Source organism: Lactuca serriola, chromosome 2, assembly GCF_051521515.1.
Source record: "Lactuca serriola cultivar US96UC23 chromosome 2, Lser_US96UC23_V15, whole genome shotgun sequence".
Taxonomy (NCBI): Eukaryota; Viridiplantae; Streptophyta; class Magnoliopsida; order Asterales; family Asteraceae; genus Lactuca; species Lactuca serriola.
The window spans coordinates 135,057,367-135,082,436 of record NC_136409.1 but is presented as its reverse complement, the minus strand read 5'-3'; the positions used below and the strand labels follow the sequence as shown (position 1 = coordinate 135,082,436).

General features: G+C 35.5%; 1 protein-coding gene across 1 annotated transcript; it reads right to left on the bottom strand.

The window, feature by feature from the left end:
• Window positions 1-20,309: 20,309 nt before the first annotated feature.
• LOC145086828 (golgin family A protein) lies at window positions 20,310-22,994 on the bottom strand. Its single transcript, XM_079024661.1, has 2 exons — window positions 22,197-22,994; window positions 20,310-21,852 (listed from the first exon to the last, which is right to left on the bottom strand). The coding sequence occupies exons 1-2, from the start codon at window positions 22,665-22,667 to the stop codon at window positions 20,578-20,580; spliced, it is 1,746 nt and encodes a 581-aa protein (XP_078880787.1). The 5' UTR covers window positions 22,668-22,994; the 3' UTR covers window positions 20,310-20,577.
• Window positions 22,995-25,070: the final 2,076 nt, after the last annotated feature.

Here is a 25,070-nt window from a genome sequence, read left to right as displayed (position 1 = left end):
ACATCTATGAGGTAGAAATTCAAGTGAGTTGATTTAAGTCCTTAATATAACACCCAAATGAAATATTAAGGCTAGGACCCACCACAATAATTTACAATTTGGAAGAGGGATGCTGTAATCCAATGGCAAATTATTTGAAGGTAGGTAAATGACGATTTACCAATTTCCACCATGAAAAACGAAACTGATTATTAAGTTTTAAATGAATTGCAATTCCTAGATTTTTTTGAGATTCATCAAACTTTTCAATGGCATGTTTAATCTCGATTATGCCCTTCAAGTTTGTGACTGGGATACCGAGGATCACAAACAAGGTGTGAATAACCATGCAAATGAGCTTGGTACACTCGATGTCATTTATCACCTAATCAATGTGTCGGTTAACCACACACGCTCCATTGATCTATGACAAACATCGAGCTACCCTTTGCCACCCTTGTTACTCCAAGTTAGTGTGCCGGTTAACCACACACGCTCCACTAACAACTTGGCAAGGTTCAAAGTGCAATTTCATGGATTAGCATCAAATTCACATTTTTCCTAAAGTAACTAAGATAAGGAATTTATAAGGTTTTAGTTACTTTATAATTCATTATACTTTTAATGATGGTTTAGCGTCCTATCCTACCCATTCAGCTAACGACCCTCCACCAGTCAAGGAAGCGATGGGTGAGAGTGGACACCCATTAAACCACCATTTTATAGGCAGTAACCTTATTCCCCCTTATAGACCGGCTTCGTGAATGAGGCCTACTAATGGTAAGACTGACTTGTCTTATACGTATATATAAGTATCAACTTTTAATATTATAATAGGATAAGGGTGTATTTTAAACTTTTAAAATACTAAGTGGTTTAATCTATTAATTAAACTATACTCTTAATTTAATTAAACTTAAATCATGTCATTATGGAATTATTAATTCTCTTTTAATCAAACATTTTAATTAATTTAATAAAGTCCATAAGGTGTAATTTGAACTATTCAAAAACTCAAGGTTCTAGATATAAAATTCAAAATTAAAAACTATTTAATTTTTTTTTTTAATTTATGAACCCAAGAGTTACACCTTTTAGTTACAAGAGTTTTTTAATTTAAGACTTTTCAAATACTAAAACTTGAGGAGAAGTTTTGTAACTCTTGAAAAACCTTTAATTTCCATATCTTTTGAGTTTAATGTAGTTTTTATGGAAAAACTTTTCAAGTTTCATAACTTGAGGACAAGTTAAAGAAGACTTTAAAGAGCATTAGATCAATATTTTAACAAATAAAATTTATCATATAATTTATCTATGATCTTGTTAAACTCATAAATCAAGATATTTCATATCAACAATTTACAAGAAATTAACCTATCATATAAACTAATACAAATCTTAAAACTTTGAGAATTATCTTTTGATTGGAAGAGGATCATCGTTAACAAATCAGAAAATACAATTTTTTTATGATTACAAAATAGTTTGTGGTAATGATCCTAGTCCAATTCTTGGCAAAAAAAACTCGAAATTATGCAACCAGAAGCACCTACTCGACGAGTACATGAACTGAACTCGTCGAATTGCTCTTTTACTAACTGAACTCATCAAGTCAGTTCATGGACTTGGCGAGTTCATCAGCCAGAGGCCAGAAAATCGATTTTTTTAGCATTGAAAAATAAGTCATGAATGAAATATAATAGAAAACTACCCATGGCTCTTATACCATTGTTGGATTTTTGTATACTACATCATCCTAAGGTGCACATACAACCCTAAATGCTTTGGATCTATGTTTTCTCTAATTATACATGTAATATTGCTTCCAAAGCATGACACCTACAACTAGCATATATTTGACATAAACAACATAAAAACGATTTATAGAATTACCTATTGTTGTAGCTTATTGTGTTTGGCCTTTTAAGAACTTAGCACCTCAAGTGTGATGCCTCAAATGGTTCACTACACACCTTGAGCAAAGGAGAACTTGAGAGAGAGGTTACTAGCTTCAAAATCGGCTCCTATGAACTTTAAGAACACATGTAACCGATTTTAGGGAATGGAGTAATATATATATATATATATATATATATATATATATATATATATTGTAGGATTCCAAGGCTCATGGGTAAACCCTAATCCATACACATGGGTTTCTGATCCATGGTTCATGTGGGCTAACTCTTTATGGATCCTTACATAAACTTAGTGCAACATGGATCAATAGCCCAATCCATATGTTTCACTAATTACCATAATTAGTCCCCATTAATTTAATTCGTCGCTTTTGATCACTAAATTAATTCTTGATCAATACTAATTAAATAATATGATTTCATATTAATATATTATACTTGCAATATATTAATAAATCATGAATAACCTCTTACTCAAATATCCATCCTATCAAATTGTCCTAGTGATATGCAACCCGAAAGGGACCATGCTACTATCGGGTCAAGTACATACCAATTGTAGTTATGGGCTTATACACCTAGACCAACAGTCTCCCACTTGGATAAGTCTAATAAATATAATTGCAAGTACGACTCCACAACCCGACTAGCAATCATAGCTCTTAAAAGCCAATGTCGAACTCTGACCTAGTCAATCACGCATCCATTAGATAAGGGATCATATATTCCTCCATTCTATAAGATATCATATGGACTGAGACATGGATTATAATCATTCTCTATGTCCATCTGTTGTTTCCCGATTTATAATTTATGACGACCAACTAATTAAACAAATCAATTCAGTCCAGGCTTGGCCAAGCGCTTAGGGTTGTCATCACTAAATCATTAAGGGGATCACAGATATCGCTTTTATCCCTCTAAGGGTAAAAGGAATGGATAAACTTCGACTCAAATGCTCGCTTATACTTACTCATCAAATCACACACAACAATATGTTTTATAACACCAAGTTACCGATGCGTTTACATATGTCAATGTGCAACCGACTTCTAAATTACAACTCACATGTCTTGGTTTCAAGAATATTGGATATTATCGTCTCACTAATCACTCGTGATAAAATCCATAAAGTGATTCAGATGAGCGTGGTTTTAACCCAATACTCAGACCTTATGAGCACTCATGAATGTTGTAGCAAACTTGTGCTATGTCTAAACGCCTTTAGACAATGTACAGACCCATTCATGACAGTCTAGCTTTAATACATACTTCCAAAGTATGATCAACTGTGGATGGTTTAAATAACCTAGTTATTCGTGAAGTCAAAACATGCAAAGTGAAACACAAGAATAATAGGATCCAATATGGTCTCAGAACTTATGAATATAAATAAAACACCTTTTATTTAATCACCATATTGATTACACATTATTCATTATATAATGTTTCGATTAATCAACTTAATACTTGAATTAAAACAATAGTCATCCCATGCTCCAAGCATGCACACTATGTTTACCTATGGTCCTTTCTTTGTGAAATAGATCAATTGAACACATCTTCGATGAAACTCATTTCACAATTCCAAATCCTTACTGTAAATGTAAGAATACCAAATTCTTGCCATTGACTGTAATCTGTTAGGTTCTAAACTTATATGCAATGATCCTCTTGTAATGACCATGCACAAATGTCACAGATACTTGGCAACAGACATTACAAAGTATTCCAATGGAGAGCAATTCCATGGAAACGTAGTCTCACATTCAAAGTACATTCTTTTGAAGATCCTTCTTGAATTAAGTTTTCTAATCTTACACAGATTTAAAGAATAACTTCCACTTATGGAAACATTTCCATATTCCCATTTTGACTATCACTTCTGAACATGAGTTACCACTTCTTAGAGTATGCCAACATGGTTGTCTTATGCATGCAAGTTGTATAAAAATAATATCACATAGTCAGTCAAATGATGATCCTACCCTAAGTCTACAACCAAACAAGGAACAGGAAATCAGACCAAATCGATCATTCTAGGGCTATACTATCCTAATCGTATATTGTTGGATTAGGTGTCTAAGCCCATAACTATAATTGGTATGTACTTAACCCGATAGTAGCATGGTCCTTTTGGGTTGCCTTCACTATAGCAACTTTACTGGATGAATTATGAGAAAGAGGTTGATAAATGATTTATTAATGTATTATAAGAATAATATATTAATTGAGAAATCATATTATTTAATTAGTATTGATCATAAATTAATTTGGAATTAATTTAGTGATCAAAAGAGACTAATTAAATGAACGGGGACTTATTGTGTAAATTAATGATAGTTGTAGTTTGGGCTAACGGGCCCTATTGGTAAGGGGTGGACGAAAACTCTATAGCAGTCCATAAAGATTTCATCCAAGGCCTTTCATGTGGGGGTCTGTGGATTGCTTAGGGCCTAAGTAAGGGAATTAAGGTTTCTAGTTGAAAACCCTAGCAGCTTCAACTATAAAAGGAACCTCTTAGCCTCCAACTTTCGGCCTCTACTTCATTAGAAGAAACCCTAGTCGATTTCTGCCTCTCCTTCTCCTTATTCTTTGCTTGTGGTGTTTGTGAGTCCATTAGAGGTGCAGCACATGAGGCACTAAGCTCTTGAAGGTCAAGATCAATCTATCAACAAGAAAAGTATTTTTCTAACCTTAGTATAATTGTTAAATCCAAAAATTGTATGTTAGATTAGGGTTCTTGCTTTGGAAATTTAATTTGCATGTATAACTTGAGAAAAACCTAGATCCAAATAAATAGGGTTGCATGTGCACCATAGGAATGTTGTAATGCTGAAAACCTATCGATGGTATCAGAGACTAGTTGTTTTTCTGTTATATTTGATGCTATTGTGTTTTGCCAAAGCTAGAAGAAAATCAATTTTGGCTCTCTGACTGCAGAACTCGATGAATCCCAAGATGGACTCGACGAGTTGGACCAACTCGATGAGTCCAAGCTCTGACTCATTGATTTGGTTCGTCTGTTGGCAGATTTTTCGGATTTCAACCTAAATTGGATTAGGATCATTACCTTAAATTGTTTTAATTGTTTAAGTTCGAACTTTGTGATATGCTAATGAATATCCTCATCTAATTAAAAGATAATGGCCAAATTTTAAGATAATGTTCAAAATTTTATGATTAGTTTAATTATTTAAAATTTGATCTAGAAGTTTTGAATAGTTTCAAATTTTGCCCTCAAGTTTTGGAATTTAAAATTTGATTAAAAGGTTTTTAATTTTGAAATATTAAATTCTAAAAACCCTTGTGCTTTAAAAGTTCAAATACAACCCTTATACTATTATATTATTAAAAGATTAATAATTATATATATGTATAAGACGGGTCAGTCTTACCGTTAGTAGGCCTCATTCATGAATCCGATCTATAGGGGTGGTATAAGGAAACTGCCTATAAAATGGCGGTTGAATGGGTGTCCACTTTCACCCACCGCTTCCTTGATTGGTGGAGGGTCATTAGCTGAACGGGTAGGATAGGACATTAATTCTTCATTAATAAGTATGATGAATATTATAAAGTAACTAAACATTTTTATAAATTCTGAATCTTAGTTACTTTAGGAAAATGTGAAAATGATGTTATTCCATGAAATTGCATTTTGCACCTTTCCAAGTCATTAGTGGAGTGCGTGTGGTTAACTGGCACACTAACTTGGACTAACAAGGGTGGAAAAGGGTAGCTCAAGAATTATCATAGATCGATGGAGCGTGTGTGGTTAACTAACACACTGATTAGGTGGTAAATGACTCTAGAGTGTTAAGCTAATTTGCATGGTTATTCACACCTTGTTTGTGATCCTCGGTATCACAGTCACAAACATGAAGGGCATAATCGAGATTAAACATGCCATTGAAAAGTTCAATGAATCTCAAAATAATCTAGGAATTTCATTTCATTTAAAACCTAATTCTTCATTTCGTTTTTCGTGGTGGAATTGGTAAATCGTCATTTACCTACCTTCAAATAATTTGCAATTGGACCACAACATTCCTCTTCCGAATTGTGAATTATTGTGTTGGGTCCTAACCTTAATATGTCATTTGTGTGTTATATTAAGGATTCTTTATCTAATCTAAACTTTTTTCTTTTTCTTTTTCAGATGTCTCGCTCAAACAACGCTTCTAGCTCGAACTCCAACTCCTCAAGCTCCTTCTCTATCATGAACATTTAAGCGAGGGTCACATCGATGGATCCAACTTTAATGATTGGATTCGTAACATTCGAATGGCCTTGTGTTATGAATAGAAGGAATACGTTCTCGAAAAGAAACTCAACGAGATCGATGAAACTAAATCTACTCCTGAACAAATAGCTGAGTATAGGGCTCACGAGAAGGACGCGACAAAGGTGTCGTGTATAATGGTAGCCACTATGACTCCTGAGCTGCAGCGGGTTCTACGAGGACTACTGGCCTTACGAGATGTGCCAATATTTGATGGAAAAGTACCATCAAAGTGCGCGTCAAGAAAGGTACGAGATTTTCGTCTCATTAATAACAACCAAGATGAAAGATGGAGAGTCCATCACGACCCACTTGCAAATAATGCAAAGGTATTTGGATCGTTTGCTAAAGTTGAATGTCAACTTTAACGAAGAGCTGGCAATTGATATAATCCTCCACTCTTTGCCTCCTTGTTATGATCAGTTCAAGATGACTTATCATATGAACAAGGAGGAACTCACTTTGAGCAAACTTCAAGGCTTGTTAAGAACTACTGAAAGTGGACTTAAAGGCAAAGATGTCAAGTCCACCCCTGATGTTCTTGCCCCAGTCCTTACTATAGGAGATGGAAAAGGGAAGAAGAATAAAGCTCCCTCAAAGAACAATAAGGGAAAGTCCCATGATGGATCTACTTCTAATGGACCCAAAGGTAAATCCAGTTCCGCCACTCCCTCATTTGATCCCAAAGAAGCAACGTGCTTCTACAGTCACGACAAGGGGCATTAGAAACGAAGATGTCTTAAATACTTGAATGACATCAAGGATGGGAAGATAAAGCCCACATTCGCAGGTATTTACACTATTCAATCTAATAATTCATCACATGCTAGTGCTTGGGTCCTTGATACAGGGTGTGGTTTTCACATTTGTTCTGATTTGCAGGGGCTAAGAAGAAGTAGGGATGTGGAGCATGGAAGATGAACCTGATAATGGGGAATAGGAAATCGTCGCCTGTCACCAAGATCGGGATTTATTCTTTAGTGCTTAGTAATGGATTAGGATTAGAGTTGAATGATTGTTGCTACTCGTCAGAAATGACGAAGAATGTTATTTCTTTTCATGGTTTGTACAGACAAGGTTTTAGATATGCGTTTAATAATTAAATCGTTTCTAGTAATTCTTTCTATAGTTGTACTTTTTATTTTGAAGCATTGCCTTGATATGGTGTATATGAAACTGTGATGGTTGTAGATAACTTAGGAAATAATATGTTGCATATCGATTCGTCTAATGGTTTAGACAAGGCATGTTTGTGGCATTGTCGTAACATGTCAACAAGAAGCGCATAGCCCAACTCCAAAAAGATGGAGTCTTGGATTCGTTTGACCTAAAGTCAGATGACACGTGCGGATCTTGTTTACTTGGAAAGATGACTAAATCACCTTTCACTGGTACTTATGAAAGAAGTGAGGGATTGTTGGATCTCATACACACAAATGTGTATGGCCCTTCAGATCCACTATAAGGGATGCTAACCGCTTCTATGTTACTTTCACCGACGATTATAGCAGATATGGGTATATCTACTTAATCAAGCACAAGTCGAGAACCTTTGAAAAGTTCAAAGAGTTTAAGCAAGAAGTGGAGAATAAATTGGGCAGGAAGATAAAGATGCTCTTATCCGATAGGGGTGGTGATTATCTTAGTATCATGTTCCACGACTATCTTAAGGAATGTGGAATTGTTTCACAATTGACGCCACCTAGGACACCACAGCTAAATGGTGTGGCTGAGAGGCCAATCGAACCTTGTTGGACATGGTTCATTCCATGATAAGTCGAGCTTCATTACCTATATCAATTTGGGGGTATGCCTTAGAGACTGCCGCCCATATCCTTAATCTAGTCCTAGCTAAGAAGGTTGCCAAAACACCTCACGAAATATGGATATGGAAGGTTCCCTCGTTGGCACATATCAAGGTTTGGGGTTGCGATACCTTCGTAATATGAGAGACTCACGACAAGATTGAACATCATAGTGAGCGGTGTATTTTCATTGGCTACCCACATAAATCTTTTGGATATCTTTTCTACAGACCTAATGACAATGTGTTCTTCCTAGCAAGGAGATGGGTTTCCCACAAGAGAGAACTCATATGCCAAGAGGACAGTAGGAGGAAAATTGATCTTGAAGAGCTTCAAGAATCAAGTGATGTAGGAACCTCTAACACTAGTGCTCAACCTGAGGAAGAGATTCCTATTGAGCCAGTTGACGAGTCCTTACCTCTGAGACGTTCTAGTAGAATTAGTGTTCCACTTGTGTTGTATGGTTTCCATACAATAGCTGAAGGTGATACGTTTATTAGCAATAGTACACTGATAAATTTGGATGAACCTAACAACTACATGGAAGCCATGGCAGGCCCTGAGTCTGCAAGGTGGAAAGAGGCAATGGACATTGAGATTCATTCCATGTATGACAATCAAGTCTAGTACTTAATTGACAATGTATCGGGTCGTAAGATGGTCGGGTGCAAGTGGATCATCAAAAAAAAGACTGCCATGGATAGGAATGTGCATACATTCAAGGCACGACTAGTTACGAAGTGCTTTACTCAAACCCCAGGGGTTGACTATGATGAGACCTTCTCATCAGTGGCCAACATCAAATCCATAAGGGTTATGTTGGCCATAACTGCGTTTCATGATTATGAAATATGGCAAATGGATGTCAAAACTGATTTCCTTAATGGGAAGTAGGCTGAAGATGTTTACATGTGTCAGCTAGAGGGTTTTGTAGACGCAAAGTACCCTAATAGAGTGTGCAAGCTTGAGAAATCCATCTACGGATTAAATCAAGCATCTCGCAGATGGAATCTTTGTTTCAATGAAAAAGTCAAAGAGTTTGGATTTTCGAGAAGCGAGGATGAGTCCTGTGTGTATGTCAAGACTAGTGGGAGTATAGTTAGCTTTCTAGTTTTATATGTTGATGACATACTGTTCATAGGAAACGACATCTCGACCTTGCAGGAGGTTAAGTCCTTGCTTGGGAAGTATTTTGCTATGAAAGATCTAGGGTAAGTTGCTTATATTCTGGGGATAAGGATCTTGAGAAATAGGAGTAGAAGACTAATAGGACTTAGTTAGAGTACTTACTTGGACAAGGTGCTGAAACGTATTAGCATGGAGAATTCCAAGAAAGGGGAACTGTCGATCCAGAGTAATACCAAGCTGAGTAAGACTAAGAGTCTGAGTACCGATGTCGAGACAGCGGAAATGAGTCGAGTACCATATGCTTCCACCGTTGGCTCGATCATGTACGCTATGACGTGTAATCGCCTTGATGTGGATTTTGCATTGAGCATGGTTAGTCGATATCAAGGCAACCCAGATAGAGCTCATTGGACAGAAATGAAGAACATTCTTAAGTACCTACGAAGGCCTAAGGATTGGGTCCTTATACTTGGTGGGAGTGATGACTTGAGAGTGACAGGGTATAGTGACGCCAGCTTTCATACCGATAGAGATAACTTCCACTCTCAGTCGAGCTGGGTATTTACCCTAAATGGAGGAGTAGTTACATGGAAAAGTTCTAAGTAGGAGACTGTGGCTGATTCAACTGGTGAATCAAAGTACATAGCAATGAGTGAAGCGCCAAAGGAGGCGATATGGTTGAAGAACTTCATTGGAGACCTTGAAGTTGTACCAGCCATAAAAGAGTCTATGGAAATTTTCTGTGATAACGAAGGAGCGGTTGCCTTAAACAAGGAACCAAGGGATCATGGTAGATCCGAAAACATCGACACAAAATACCACTTCATCAGATATCGGGTAGAAGAAGGAGTCCTCATGGTTATGAGGGTATCATCAGAAGAGAATCCTGCAGATCCCCTCACAAAGGGTCTGAGTAGGGTTAAGCATGTTCAGCATGCGAGGAGCACTAGTCTGAGGGACGATATTAGTTTTAGTGATTGGATAGATGTTTAAAAACTTGTAATAGATAAATGTAATTGACATTCTATGATTAAGTAATGGAGATTTATTTATAAGTAAAGTTTATTGTCTTGTGTCAATTGTTTACTATCGTTTCACTTTTTCATGTTTTACTTCCAAAATAATTAGATTGTTCAAATTATCCACAGTCGATCACACTTTGGGAGTAAGTTATGAGGTTAGACCGTCATGAATTGGTTTGTAGATTGTCTAAGTGTTTAGACATAGCAAAGGTTTGCTGCAATGTTCATGAGTACTCTTGAAATAAGATTTGAGTATTAGATTAAACCCATGCTCATGTGAATCACTTCATGGAATTTATCACGAGTGATTGTGAGATGATAATATTGTATAATCTTTAAACCGAGATATATGAGTTGTTGTTTACAAATTGGTTGTGCATTGATAATGCGTAAACGCATCAGTAACTTGATGTTATAAAACGTGTTGTTGTATACAACTTAATGAGTAAATAGTACAAGCATATAAGTCAAATTTTATCTGTTCCTTTTATCCTAAGAGGGTGAAAGCGATATCTTGGGCCCCTTGATGATTTAGTGTTGACTTATGTGTTGGGCCCGGTCAGGACTAAATTGATGTGTTCAATTAAGTTGTATGTCAAACAAATCATAAGTCAGAAAACAAATTGTTGTACATTGAGAATGAGTTTGTTCCATGTCTTTGTCCACACGATATCTTCCACAACGGAGGATTATATGATCCCTTATCTAAAGGATGAGTCATTGACTAGGTCAGAGTTTGACAGCGACTTTTAAGAGCTACGATTGCTAATCGGATTTTGAATTTGCATTGACATTTATAGTTATTAGAAATATCTAAGTTGGAGACTATTGGATTAGGTGTCTAAGCTCATAACTATAATTGGTATGTACTTGATCTGATAGTAGAATGGTCCTTTTGGGTTGCCTTCACCATAGCAACTTAATAGGATGAATTATGAGAAAGCGGTTGATAAATGATTTATTAATGTAATATAAGAATAATATATTAATTGAGAAATCATAATATTTAATTAGTATTGATCAGAAATTTATTTGGAATTAATTTAGTGATCAAAAGAGACTAATTAAAAGAATGGGGACTGATTGTGTAAATCAGTGATAGTTGTAGTTTAGGCTAATGGACCCTATTGATAAGGGGTGGATGAAAACTCTATGTGAGTCCTTTAAGATTTCATGCAAGGCCTTTCATGTAGGGTTATGTGGATTGCTAAGGCCTAAGCAAGGGAATTAGGGTTTCTAGTTGAAAACCCTAGCAGCCTCAACTATAAAAGGAACCCCCCAGCCTCCATGTTTCGGCCAGTGCTTCTTTAGAAGAAACCCTAGTCAATTTTTGCCTCTCCTTCTCCTCATTCTTTGCTTGTGGTGTTTGTGACTCCATTAGAGGTGCAACACTTGAGGAACTAACCTCTTGAAGGTCAAGATCTAGATATCAACAAGAAAGGTATTCTTTTAACCTTAGTTTAATTGTTAAATCCAAAAATTTTATGCTAGATTAGGGTTCTTGCTTTGTAAAATTAATTTGCATGTATAAATTAAGAAAAAACTATATCCAAAGCAAATTAGGTTACATGTGCACCATAGGAATGTTGTAATGCAGAAAACTCATCATATACAACTTTGAAAGCATACACTTAGCAATTAACTAAGTCGATATCAATTCCAAGTAATACATATCATCAATTTCTACTCGGCTATAAGGCGTCATGTAAATCAGGCAATTCTATCATATAATTCATGAAGGTATCCTTAGTCCGAATCTAGCATGCAATTCTCATATCAAGCATACTACTCATAACACATAAGTATGGGTAATTTGGGAACCACTTACTTGAGCATGGTTGATTACACGCATCATACCCCTACTTCTTAATAAAAATCTTTTTAGAAGTTCAATTTCATTTTCTTAAGAATTTATCATTTCCTCAGTTTGAGTTTTAACACATCTGAAAGTGTGTCTGAATCCCTCAAACCAAGCCTCTGATACTAACTTGTAACATCCCAAAAAACAATACTAAATTTTTCAATTTAAAGTCTATCAAATCATTCACTAATTGTTCAAAATCAACACCGAGTCATCAGGTTAAAAACATCATAGTACAATTATTCAAAATGTGGAAATCATAAGGGGAGAAGATATTATGCCATCACGTCGGGCTCTTCCCTTTCGAGCCGGAAGTACCTGAAACTATAAACATAAATTGTAAGCACAAAGCTTAGTGAGTTTCCCAAAGTACCACATACCAAAACATACAAGTCCCATGGGCTACCCCCATCGTATTTCCTTGTAATGTCGGGGTCCAAATCCCGGTCTTACACACAAGTGTCATGGGCTACCACCATGGTCTCTTCTTCCAATGCAGAGGGCCAAATCCCGGTCTCACACACAAGTGCTATGGGCCAGATTCTGGTCTTTCATACAATTGTCAGGGGCCAAATCCTGGTCTTTCATGCAAGTATCACAGAGACAACTAGCATTCCACATAAGAAAGTAATGGGCCAACATTGGTCACTTCGACCTATGAATCTAGTGAGAAAAATCCCATCCAAAGAAGATAATTGCGCCATACACCCAAGTTACTGCTAAAAACGGCTCCTCACACTAAAATATCCCAAGTTAAACTCTCATTAAGGTCTTAATGCCTTAAGACCTTATGTCCAAACTTCATATATGAGCTTATTAAGACCCCTAAGGCCATAAAGTTGCAAACTTTATGCCTTTTCATGGCTACAAGGAGCCCAACACTAAGAACCTAACTTGCTTAAGCCTTTTCTACACCATAAGTCTTGCATGAGGACAAACCAAGATCCAAGCTTGCATTTTTATGACTTAAAATGCCCTAAAAGGACGGCTTAAAGGCTTTGGAGTACCTCATACTCACAAAGACCTAGATTTTGGGACAAAAGAGAAGAAAATTTAAGCTTAACCCAGATTTAGAACAACATGAGCCAAGGTTGGAGCTTTATACCTCCTAATACTGCACAATGAAGAGAAAATGTTGGATCCAAAGTCTTGAGAGCAAATCCACCTCCTTGATGATCTTCCTTCACAGACAAGAAAGCCTAAAACTCACTCAAAAGCTTAAAATGCTAAAAACAGCTTAGGGTTTGCAATGTGGGTCGGTTCTAGGGACGGAGGCTGATAACAGGAGGGTTTAGGGGCTATAATGGTGCTTATATAGTGCACAAGCCCTAAATATTAGGGTTTGGTCCAAATCGCGTATGTGCAGCGTACTGGCACGAGACTAGGTAGGCCCAGCATACCAAGGTGTACGCCCAACATACCCACGTTGCACCCAAAATCATGAGAATGCCATTAGGGACCACTCTTGCAAACAAACCATAACCCAAGGTGTAACACCCAGAATCAGAAAGACTAAGAAAGGAAAGGAAAACCCTAAGTCAAGGGGTCAACTCGTCGAGTCCATAGGTGAACTTGACGAGTCAAACCGGGATCCGGGTCGGAGAGTAAGTGATCGACTCGATGAGTCGGAGAGTGGACTCGGCAAGTCCGGTCTGGATTGGGAAACCTTAAATTCTGGACTTGGTGCCCTATTTAAACGTCTCATTCTCTTCCTAGGGTTCGTTTATAGTCTCTCTCACCCAGAATACCAAACCCTAGCCACCATATCCGTTTTGAGCAAGATCTAGCCTTAGTGAAGTGATTTGAAGCTTGGAAGAGAAGGAGGTTCATAGTGGTGCAAGAGGAAGCCTTGGATACATAGTTAGTGTGACTTTTCAGATCCTTTGAGGTAATAAGCTGACCCTATTGCATGTAGATCTATCTTATGGTTGAGATTTGGGCATTTTGAGTATGGAGGAGATCTATTTCGAGTTTGGAGTAGATCTGAGGTTGTTACCTCAGATCTAGGCTATTAAGAATCCAGAAAGCCATAAAGTTTATGCCAATAAGTTGTTGGTGAAGCCCCTTGGTCTCAAACCCTAGCTCTAGAGTGTTTTAAGCCCATATCTCTTTGGTTTCGCGTAAAGTTTGAAACTTGACGTGAGGACTAGACTTGGGAAGAGTGGATCTATGAGTTGGAGCCCCTACATGACTCGAAAAGCCACTGTATGAATTAAGAACTGAAGCGACTCGGCGAGTCACATGGGTGGACTTGGCGAGTTGGATGAAGAGGGGAATGGACTCGACGAGTTGGAAGAACAACTCGGCGAGTTTGTTGAAGATTGTCATGGACTCGGTGAGTCCGTTCTTGGACTCAGCGAGTCAGGTCGCGAAACACTAACCCTTTCTGGTTAAAGCTCGGATCAGTGAGTTGAATGGTGACCCAGTGAGTTGGACAGGATGCGACTCAGAGATCGTTGAACTCGATGAGTCTTGGGGTGACTCGGCGAGTTGAGTCGTATTATGGGAGTTTCTGAATTCATGTACTCGACGAGTCTTAGGGTGACTCGGCGAGTAGAGTCAGTCAGGAAGGTTGACTTTGACCAAGACTTTGACTTTGGCAAGAGTGAACTTAGTCGGCTTCTAGTGTTCTGTTTGGATCTAAGTGTTATGTATATTGATATTGGTAGCTCGGGGAGCTAGTGGGGCAGCGGTTCAGAGAATTTTCGATCAGCAGACAGAGGGTTATTAGCAAGTTCAGCAGTGCAGGTGAGTTTCCCTTTGTGTGAATGGGTCTAAGGCCACAATGTCGGCCCATGTAGATATGAGTAGGAAGACCCAGGGGTTATCCCTAGGCACTGTATGCCAGTATGATATTTAGGACCAAGGTCCATTGATAGCGGGCGGGTGCCCAAGGAATGGTTTGCATGATAGAGTATACTTGTTGTCTGTGTGATACTTGTATGTGCTTGGTAGGGAGGTGAGTGCGGGCGAGGTCCTGTATCTCACCAATAGCAGAGTATGGACGGTGTTCCAGATCTCATTAGCAGCAGAACAGGGGCGAGGCCCAAGTTAGGGAAAGAGTGAGTGTAGGCTGGGCCTGTATCTCACTATCAGTAGGAGCGTGGACAGGGTTCCGTGACTCATCAGTAACAGGAAAAGGGCGAGGCCCAAGATAGGCGAGGCCTTAGGACAGGATCCATTAGTATATGTTTAGCTTATGTGTTGTGATATGTTTATGTGCTATTATATGTTAGTGGGCGAGGCCTAAGTGAAACAGATCTGTATCCGAGCGGGGCTCGAAGCCAGGCGGGGCCTGGAGCGGCAGGGCCGTTGTAGCGGGTGAGGCCCGAAATAGCGGACGTGGCCCAGTATGTGTTGTATGTGTTTATGCAGGGTATATGGTAGGTTGGGGAACTCACTAAGCTTCGTGCTTACGGTTTTCAGTTTTGGTTTCAGGTACTTCCGGTAGCAGAGGGAAGAGCTCGGGGTGGTCACATGGCACACACCATTGATTAGTCAGCCTGGGATGTTTTACTCTAATAATGAAAATATGTTTTGGAAATGATACTCTGAATTCATGTTATGACTTATGATATGTTTTATGAATATGGCTTGGTAATGATTTAAAGAAAAAATTTTGGTACGGGTTTTTGGGATGTTACACAAGGGTCAAAAGCAAATGCTTGAAAAAAAATATGTTATAATAAGCAGTAGCCAAAATCCTTAAGTTGATCAGCTTCCTAAGGATAATCATTATCCTTATAAAAAAAACCCAACCTAATTCTAATCCTTTTGGATAAAATCTTCCATATCTCCTCTCCAAGACTCTTTTAGAATATTCCAGTTAATCTATAATTTCCAATTAATTTATTAATTCATAATAAATTAACAACTTAATTTTCTCCATTTCCTTCTCACTAATTGTGTCATAAGGCCAACCTAAAAGAACCTTACTATTATTTAGAAATATTATCGACTAGTTAATGACATTGGACACTATTTCAACACCATATAGACCAAAACTAGCAAACAGTATTGCCTATCTAAATAGCTCTTTTGTTGTGATTATGACAACACTCTTCAAATCACAGAGTGAAATATAAATCCTAACCTTATTTAAATAATTTTGAATTGGATAATTATTTTCGAAGGAATTAATCAAACTAATCAAAACTCTATTCATGTAGATTTCTCCAAGCACGAGTACACCTATACACACACTCATTAACACATCAAAGATTTCCAAGCATTTTTTTTAAAACTACCGAATATTTTTTATACACTGGACATCTTGTGGAAAAAAACATCATAACGCCCTCTATAGAACTCCAAATACTTGTTTTTAAATCGGAAAGTGAACATACAAAGCTTTCCAAGCATATAAAATACATGATTTTTTGACTTATGGATCGTTCCATACTTCTCATCGAATTTGGCCCAAAAACGTTTTTTCATACCACCAAACTTTTTTTTGTATACTGAACATCGTGTGACAATAATGTCATTACTCCTTCTACAAATCCAAGCGATTTGTCTTTTTGTTGGAAACTAAACATATAGAGCTTTCCAAACATATAAGATACAAGATCATTTGAATTTTGTATCATTCCACACTTCTTGTTGAAGTGGATCCAAAAATATGTTTTTCAGATCACCGAACATTTTTTGTACACTGGACATCCTGTGGAAAAAAAAATATCACACATACCTCTACAAAACTCCAAGAAAACTTTCGTTTTTTCCATTAGAAACTAAGCATCCATATATTTTTCAAACATATAATATGGAATATGTTTGGACTTTCAAATCGTTCTAGACTTGTCACTGAAGTTCGTCTAAAATCACACACAAAATTTGGAGAAAAAAAAAATGTATTTTCTTAAAATTGATGAATCTAAACAAAACCTAAACTATTTTGGGAATTAAAACACTAAAAGACTTCATTAATAACTTAGAAATGTCAAATACTTCAGTACATGCATAGGGGACTTCAAGAGACTTGGGAAACCGAAAAGCTTGATCAAATTTAGTTGTTTTCTGACACCGGATAGCTTGTGGAAAAAATGTCATAACATCCTTTACAGAATTCCAAAAGTCTTGTTTTTTCTCATTACAAAGTACACATCCATATTTTTCCAAGCGTATAAGATACATGATTTTGTGACTTGTATATTATTACAGACGTCTTGTTGAAGTTTTTCACAAAACAAATATAGAATTTGAAGAGAAAATAAAGTTTATTAAAATTGATGCTTCCAAATAAAATATCAAGTATTTATAGGACCTAAAATATTAAAAGAATTTATAAATAACTTATTATCATCAAATAATTCAGTACATGCATAGAAGATCTCCAGAGACTTAGAAAACCCAATAGCTTGGTAAATTTTAACTGTAATCTATATGTCGGATACTTTATGGAAAAACGTCATAACTTTATCTACATAATTCCCAATGACTTGTTACTTTTTTGCATTAGAAACTACACATCCAAAGCTTTCTAAGCATACAAAATACACAATTTTTGGACTTTTTTTTCATTCCATACTTTTTGTTAAAGTCAGTCCACAAATAGAGTTTTTATGATTTCTTCATCAACATCTCCTATTTCAGGAACATCTCTAGATATACGATCTTCACATAGCTTCTTTGTCAAACTTCTAGTCTTTATCTTTTTAATTACCCTTCAACATCAACAAACAACAAATGATATACTCAAAATTATGTGGATCATAACAATTTTTTCTTCTTAATGATAAAATAATGCATATAAAACTCAAGAACATAAATCAAGAGAAATATAACCAAGACTCAAATGATGAACAAAATGGTGTTGATGTCTCATTTATATACACAACAATCACTAGTTACATAGGAACTTAATAAAAACGGAATATCAAAAGTTTTCATTAAATGGTCAAATACAATTTGTAACCGCATGCAACCAAAGAGTCTTTCCCAATTGAACGCCGCATAAGAAAACGAAGACCTCCTAGAAACCATTATTCCCAAATTAAGCTTAATTTTACATGTCATGTGACCACGAAACATGTTCCTTGCAACAAATCAACAAAAATCATCTTAAGTTATATATGATAAAGATTTGATAGATGTACACAACATGCAGCTTCATGTTGCAACCTATGTTCAGTTAAGCATGATTATGTTCATTAGTGTTAATAAATCCAGGTGGGTGATTGATTGTTTAAAAATGGTGTTCATTAACTTATTCGTGCAGTATGTGATAGATATTGTATTGCCCTACTGTCGTCCTCTTCAAACATCGTTTCAAGTATGATCGAATATCATATGATTCTTCGGTTTAGTAGGACAACAAAACGGTTTGGCGGTTAATTTGGAGGGAGATTGGCAATTATTTTGCAACCTATATATACTATATACACATTAGTTTGTCACACATACACACACATTATATAATAGTTTGTAACACACACACACACACACACTCTTTTACGTTTTAGCATGTGTTTTTTCTTCTTAAAATACAAACATAAATAGGTGGTTGTTTTTTTAGAAAACCCTCTTCAGACCACTTTTTGATGTATGGCGCAACACACACACACAACGTTTACCCTCTCACAGCAATTTTTTTTGGATGACTTCAGACGACAAAACATATTCATATGATTTGTGCAACGCAGCACTTGACTTGTCTCTTCAAACTTCTTCAACTTTCATTTTTTCCAAGTATTTTTGTAGAAATTCGATATAACTTGGTTTTTTTTAACTTTGATTCTTTTTTTTTTTTTAAATTTGATTCTTTTTTTAACTTTGATTTACGAATTTTATACAATTTCTTTTTATAGTTTCCATTTTTTTATAACTTGATTTTTAAATTAAAAAAACTTTGATTTTTTTAATTTTTACCATTTTTTAATAATATTTTCAGTTTCGATTGCATCTTTTTTAACATGTGTGATTCTTTTACGAATTTTCTAGATATTGTTTGCAATAATTTTTTAATTTTTTTTTTATAATTTCCTTTTTATATGTTCTTTAAAATTAGTTTTTTCAAGAAAAAACTAATAGCTTATTTTATATTTTTTTTAGAAATTTTATATTTTTTTTACATGTTCACTTTAGTATTCTTTCAATATTTTAATACTAGAATTATTAAAATTTCGATGTTGAGAACTGTTTTCAGTTTGTAAAGTCAGTTTATTTAAATTTCAGTTTATTGTAGCAAGCTGTAAATATTAAAAAAAAAATAAACTTTTTATTACAGTATTCAACCGTTTTGTCCATATCTACTGATGCATAAGGTTGCAGAGATGATACATAAACTTTATTAATTTTCATTTCAAAAAAACAAACAGCACCAAACACCAAAGTTTCTCTTTCTATTCTTCTTTTCTTTTCTACCACAAATTTCATATAACACCCTTAAGTTTGGAGAGACCACACATAGCACCCTTGCATGTTAATGAATAAGAACAAATACACTAAACCAGCATGATGTGTATAATTGACCAAATCAGTCCATATTCTAATCATAGTGGAAGCTTGATATAATATTATATTTCACATAAATCTTTAACAAATAATAGAGACATTAACAATCGCCAAATTCAATCCAAGCAAATAGCAGCCTGTCACCTAAATCGTATCATATAATTTACAACCACACAACCCATGTGCCTTCCCAATACTTGAATCTCAAGAAACATTAAACAAGATTAAACTAAACTTCAAAGAGTATAAGCGTAACATTATTACTCGCTTGTTATGTTACATCATACAAAATACCCTAAATAACAGTTGTTAAGAATCTAAAAATCTTATATCAGTTAGACACAGTCTTATATGATAGAGTCAAGAATCTAAAAATCTTATCTCAGTTAGATACAGTCTTATCTGATAGAGTCGATTTAAGATTTTTTCAGGTATACTTTAACCCCTAAATTATCTAGCCTTATCTGATAGAGTCGATTTAAGATTTTTTCAGGTATACTTTAACCCCTAAATTATCTAAACTCATAATTGACAATCAAATAATGACGACCCACAAACCCCAATATAATAGACACAAGCATGATACTTTACTTGTACTAATCCTTTAATTAGATTCTTTGGTCACAAAGAAGATGACACCATGTGCCTATATTATTAGAACTAGTTAAAAGGGAAAGTAATAATAATAAACATTACAATATTGAGCCCACCATCATTAATAATTCCAATAACAAGATGTCAAGATATCCAAAGTTCAAATCTTGAAATATGCACATTTTTTTTTACAAAGCCAACATTCTTTATACTTTTTAATACTACACTCCAACATAACCACTTCATCCCATTAGTAAGTTGATAAAGATTCATGTAATATTAACCAAAACAATTATCTTTAAAATATTTAAGTACATTATATAATTATATAAATAACCATAAGTATTTGTACAAAGGAAAATCACTTGGATTGTAACCATCCTACAAAATTGACACTTTTATACTACAAATTCATGCAATTTAACTTCTTAACATCTTCCAAAGCTCCAAGTTTTCATCAACAACAATCATCCATGGAGGTCAAAAGCATTGACCGTTGACCAACAAAAGTGGGTCAAACTCAAATTCACTTTTTTAACCTTCTACCATTAACCGTTTCACCTCTAGACTTTGACCCACTCCCATGAACAACACCATTGTCAAAATCTCTCGACATTTGTGGCTTCAAATTGGTCAAAATCCTGTCCCTAAGACCTTTGACCGATTTATATCTTTGCAATTCATCACCATGGCTTCTTCTTGGAGTTAATTTCTCGAATTCAATGACATCCGAAATACTTCTTTGAATCGAAGAAGTACTTCTTCTTGTTCCTTTCCCGTTGACCAAATTGTTGTGGGAATTTTGACCATGGGTCCACTTAAAACTCTTGTTGTTATTATCCATGTTTAACTCGATCGAATGAAGATCATCATCTTCCTCGTTTTCAACTTCTCCATTATCAACAATATTGCTTTGATTCAAATACATCATAAGATCTTCATCTTTTCTTCCTTTCTTTTTCCCCAAAAACACTTCGAGTTGATTTCTCAATTTATCAACAAGTGCGTTTTTTTCCTCAAATTCATGTTTAGCTTCTGCTAATTTCATCTGAACTCTTTCTTCACGTAATTTATCAGCAAGTTGAAGCATTTCTCTTTCTCTTTCAACTTCTTCATGAGCTTTAACAGATTCCCTTTTAATCTCTTCAGCTTCAAGCCTATCTTCACCAATATCAACAGCTAATTCATCACAAACTTGTTCCATAATTTCACGTGTTCTTCTTTCACTTTCAAGTTCTTTCAAAACTTTGGAAAAATTCGCCTTTGTTTCTGCTAATTCTTGCCCGAGTTTCTTGTTCAAGCTTTCCGATCGCCGTCTCATCTTTTTCTCCACCTCGAGTTCGCCGGAAACAGCCTCGACTGCCGCCTCGATTGATCGTCTTTCCTTCGTTTTCCATGATTGTTTCTCTTCTGCAAAACATTTTAGAAGGTAGTTGACTTCAGTTTCACCTGTTCGTTCTTCTTTGATGATGTGGTTGACTTGAAGGCGGGCTCGTTCTAGCTCTGTGTGTAGAGCTGATATGAGCGACATGCTTGATGATGGAAGATTATCATGAGCCCACATCCTGTGAATGATTTTTAGAAGCTCTTTTGATGTCGTTAAAGCGTTGCTAACATCTTTTAATCGTGGGTTCACAGTAATGGCAGAAGCGCTAGGAGTTTGAGCTCGAGATCTGGTTTCGGTCTCCATTAAACTGGCGTTGCTAAATGAATCGAAATTTCCGCCATTGTTGTCCTCGAGCTTAAGTTTATGAGAAATTGAAGTCCTATGGTGGGAACCTGTTCCAGATCGATCAATCCTCTACACGAAAACAGAAATTCAATCGGTTTCAAATGCATAAGTGCTTCAAATTCAGATTATGACGCATCGAAAGATCGATAAAAATGAGAGATTTTTCAATGAAAACGACCCATGGGATGAATAGCAAATTTCAATCGCGTAGTCTTATAATATTGTTAGATTTCGTATTGAACTGAAAATGGTCAGACGATAAATAATAATAAAATAGAATCTTGGAAGCATCTTCAATCGCGATTACGTTGTTCTGAAAATGATAGTTCATAGAATCTTCGAATTTGGGTGATAAGAAACAAGAAATTAAGATCAAAATCGACCCAGATTATGAAATTAGAGATGAAACTGACCTCAGAAACAGGACTATGAGATGGATCGGACAAATGAGGAGGAAGCGAACCGGGTGTATGAACCGGCCGGTTCGTTTTCTCTCTAACCCTCGTCGTCTCCTTCTCCCTCCTCCGCCTCGTCGTCTCCAAATTCTGCGGCGACGGCATCTCATTCATCTCCCACAGCGTCGCCGCCAGTTTCCTGGCTGAAACCGGCTTCGACCTCCCTCCGCCGCCATCGTAATTAGGCGACTCCACGCCCCCACCACCACCAAGCTTGGACTTTGACGATGGCGTCATCCTCCACGACGGCGCCGGCGTACTGGATCTGGACCCACCTCCCACTCGGCTCTTCCCCACCATAATTGCTCGCTTAAATCGGTAATTATGCACTTTAGAAGACGAAGATGGCGATGAAGAACACCCTCGTTTCCGGATCTTGCCGTAACCCGGGATCAATCCATCAACAACTCGATTACTCTGGGTAGACATTACACAAACAAACTTCTCACAAATCGCTATGAAATATGAACCTTTAAATTGGGTGTTCACTCTTAAGATCGACTCAAGGTCAAGGGTGGTGACTTGAATTTGAAATCATAAGGAATTCCGATCGGAATTTGTCTTGAAATTGGGAAAAGGGTAGAATGGGGGAAATTTCAGGCGTAAAAGCGAAGGGATTTTGATGGGATTTTACAGAGGTGTGAGAGGGTTTCTTGATTAAGTAAAGAGTACAAATGTCTGTAATGAGTTATGAGCAGTCTGGAACGAATCAGCCATATGGATGAGGTGGAAAGGATAGAGGGGAAAGGGGGAGTGCATGTGATGTGAGGATTAAAAGATGTTTAAGACATGTTACTTGTGATATTTTAATTTTTAAGCTTAGTGATTTTGAATTAATTTTTTCAAAGACAAATCGACAAAATATCAGAATTATTCTTTTGTTTATGGATTTGAGTCAAATTATTGTGTATATCGAACATTGATTTTTTCAAGAGTTGTATGTCATCGATTATATCAAATCAAAATATATTTTGGGGGATTTGTTTTACTTATTTGGGACAGGAATTTTGAAGTAAGGTTTGATTTTTGAAGGTGAAGAAATAGCATTTAGAATCTAAATATAAAATTAAAAAGTTTGTTCGAAAATTGACTCGATATGTGTATTTGTCCATTTTTGTTTTCTAAAATGTTTTAATAATCAATTTATTTGAAGCCAAAATGTAGAAGAACTAAACATTAGTTATTTATTGTGAAATAATTAGATTAGGATTAAATTAAAAGGTCCATATGGTATATCTCAATCTGCATGTATAGTTTACGTTTTAGGAAATTGATATCAAGGATTGATATCCTTAAGTTTCAAAATCAAGCACATTTGGTTCATGCATGAATAATGTGGAAACTTGTTAATGAGAGTTACGATATATCCTTTCTAATATATTTTCCACCTGTTACACATTCATTCAATTTGTTAAATCTTATTTTATGGTTATTTTAAATTAATTTTTTTCTCACATGTTATTTTATGAGTTTTTCTATTTTATTAAATTCCACATAATATTTTAATATAATAATTGCAATAAATGTAGTAATAAATGGATATTAATTTCATTAATAAATTTACCTTTTAATTTCAAAATTTCCAAAATTAAAGATAATTAATTTCTTTTCTTTATTTAAATTATTTGTTTAAATTTAAAAGATAAAAATAATTCATTATTTTTTTATTTTCTTATAAATTCAAAGTTCTCTTTTATATTTAACTTGTTTTTTAAATTAACCAATGTAATACATTGGTTTCACAGCTAATTGAATATATATATATATATATATATATATATATATATATATATATATATATATATATATATATATATATATAGGGATAATGACTTAAAAGGGTAATATATTTTTCGATTTGTATACATTTTGGTCACTGAGTTTTTTTTCCATCCACATTTACCCCTTCAATTTGTTAAACTGTATACATCTAGTCCTTATGACCTGTTACTCCAGGTTAGCCGAAAAAAATGACTTATTACGGTAATATATTTCTCATTTTGTACACATTTAGTCCGTAATATTTTTGTACACATTTGGTCCTTAATATTTTTTTTTGTTTCAAAATAAGTCATTTTTTGCTTTTGTACCAATTCAGTACTTATGAATGATTTATTTAGGGTTTTTCTCACGACATCTAACGTGGGACTATCATTGATGATAGAGACAGTTCTCTTTGGGTGCCCGCAGCGGCACCAACAATCCCTGCTTTTTCTGTACGCAGTGTAAATTTTTTGATATTTTTTCGATTTTTTTCCTTTATTCTACTTACCGACAACACCTACTACCAAATTTTGCGTCTGTCCTTGATTGATGAGATGTTTGGGGTTGTTGATGCTTATGTCAATCGCGGCCTCGACTGCTTGGTTGCATACTTCTTGTGGTTTGGCTTAGGTTTTGTATTTCGAACGTCGTGATTTCTTCATACGATATCTGATTTTAACGATTTTTATATCTACGTGTTCGTTTTTTAAGTCTGCTATAATTTTTGTTAAGATTACTTCCGTTAAAATATAATATGTTTTTACTTACGATTTTATAAAAAAACATCCATACATGCATTCATAAAAAACGTATGGATATAAAGATCGTAATTAAAAATATATATTACTTTTTAATGGGAGTAAGTTAAACGAAAGTTGTAGTAGACTAAAATACAAACGCATAAATATAAAGATCGTTAAAATCCGTGATAGTATGAAAAAGTTATGACGTTCAAAACACATGACCTAATCAATCAAGTCGGGATCGCGATGGACATAAGCATCAAAAGCCTAAAACACCTCGTTAATGATTGTTCCATGTAAGATGTTGTGCGAAAAACTTAAAGAA